Below are 1,484 nucleotides of genomic sequence, written 5' to 3' on the forward strand. Positions count from 1 at the left end.
GGACAGCTATACATGGTGTAAGTAATATTAGAATAACATTATTATATAAAACATACCAATATCTCTAGTAATCTAAAAGCTGATAAACAGACAGCTATACATGGTGTAAGTAATATTAGAATTACATTATTATTTAAAACATACCAATATCTCTAGTAATCTAAAAGCTGGTAAACAGGCAGCTATACATGGTGTAAGTAATATTAGAATAACATTATTATTTAAAACATACCAATATCTCTAGTAATCTAAAAGCTGGTAAACAGGCAGCTATACATGGTGTAAGTTATATTAGAATAACATTATTATATAAAACATACCAATATCTCTAGTAATCTAAAAGCTGGTAAACAGACAGCTATACATGGTGTAAGTAATATTAGAATAACATTATTATTTAAAACATACCAATATCTCTAGTAATCTAAAAGCTGGTAAACAGGCAGCTATACATGGTGTAAGTAATATTAGAATAACATTATTATATAAAACATACCAATATCTCTAGTAATCTAAAAGCTGGTAAACAGACAGCTATACATGGTGTAAGTAATATTAGAATAACATTATTATATAAAACATACCAATATCTCTAGTAATCTAAAAGCTGGTAAACAGGCAGCTATAAATGGTGTAAGTAATATTAGAATAACATTGTTATATAAAACATACCAATATCTCTAGTAATCTAAAAGCTGGTAAACAGACAGCTATACATGGTGTAAGTAATATTAGAATAACATTATTATATAAAACATACCAATATCTCTAGTAATCTAAAAGCTGGTAAACAGACAGCTATACATGGTGTAAGTAATATTAGAATAACATTATTATATAAAACATACCAATATCTCTAGTAATCTAAAAGCTGGTAAAATAATTAGAAATACAGTTATTTCCCTTGTCTCCAAAATAATAACAGATAGATTATTATAATGTATTTTTCAGGCTGATATAACTAAAGATTTTGAAGTTGGGATTCATCTGGAGAATTTTGAGTCATGTAGAGAAGTGAACATACCACCCAAACTATCTTATAAATATCGTGTAAGATTACGTCTCTATGATAAATTAGAGAGACTATTAGAATTAACTATGAGGATACAGTCTGGACCTGGTGGAACTATAGGGGTACGTATTACTGTGGCCAAGCTCGATTGGTGAATCCACATTCAGAATTCATAGAATAAAAGTTGGAACAGAGTACTAAATGAGTTCGATAACTTGTTCAGCTCTGACCAAAGGATCTACCAGCCTGACAAGTCATTAGGTTTTGGTTTTGGAACGACTGGATGATTTACAGTGAGCCATTGATAAATTCACTCAGTAGGCTAGACATGTTGTATTAGTGTCGATATAGTTTGCTCAGACTAATCTCCTACAGTTATTACAGTCCTTTTGTTTCTAATATATTACTCATTCAAATCATGGACTGAGATATTTAAGATCAGCTGATATCATGATGCTGTGGTTATTATCAA

General features: G+C 29.7%; 1 protein-coding gene across 1 annotated transcript in view; it reads left to right on the plus strand.

Moving 5' to 3' along the window:
* The window catches only part of LOTGIDRAFT_175649 (hypothetical protein), a gene marked incomplete at both ends in the record, with an annotated part of 57,800 nt that overhangs the window by 49,353 nt on the left and 6,963 nt on the right, over positions 1-1,484 (plus strand). Inside the window, one exon of the mRNA XM_009058148.1 lies at positions 952-1,134. Coding sequence (XP_009056396.1) covers positions 952-1,134 — 183 coding nt within the window. The remainder of the gene's footprint in view (positions 1-951; positions 1,135-1,484) is intronic.

The sequence above is a fragment of the Lottia gigantea genome (genome assembly GCF_000327385.1).
Source record: "Lottia gigantea unplaced genomic scaffold LOTGIsca_329, whole genome shotgun sequence".
Lineage (NCBI taxonomy): Eukaryota > Metazoa > Mollusca > Gastropoda > Lottiidae > Lottia > Lottia gigantea.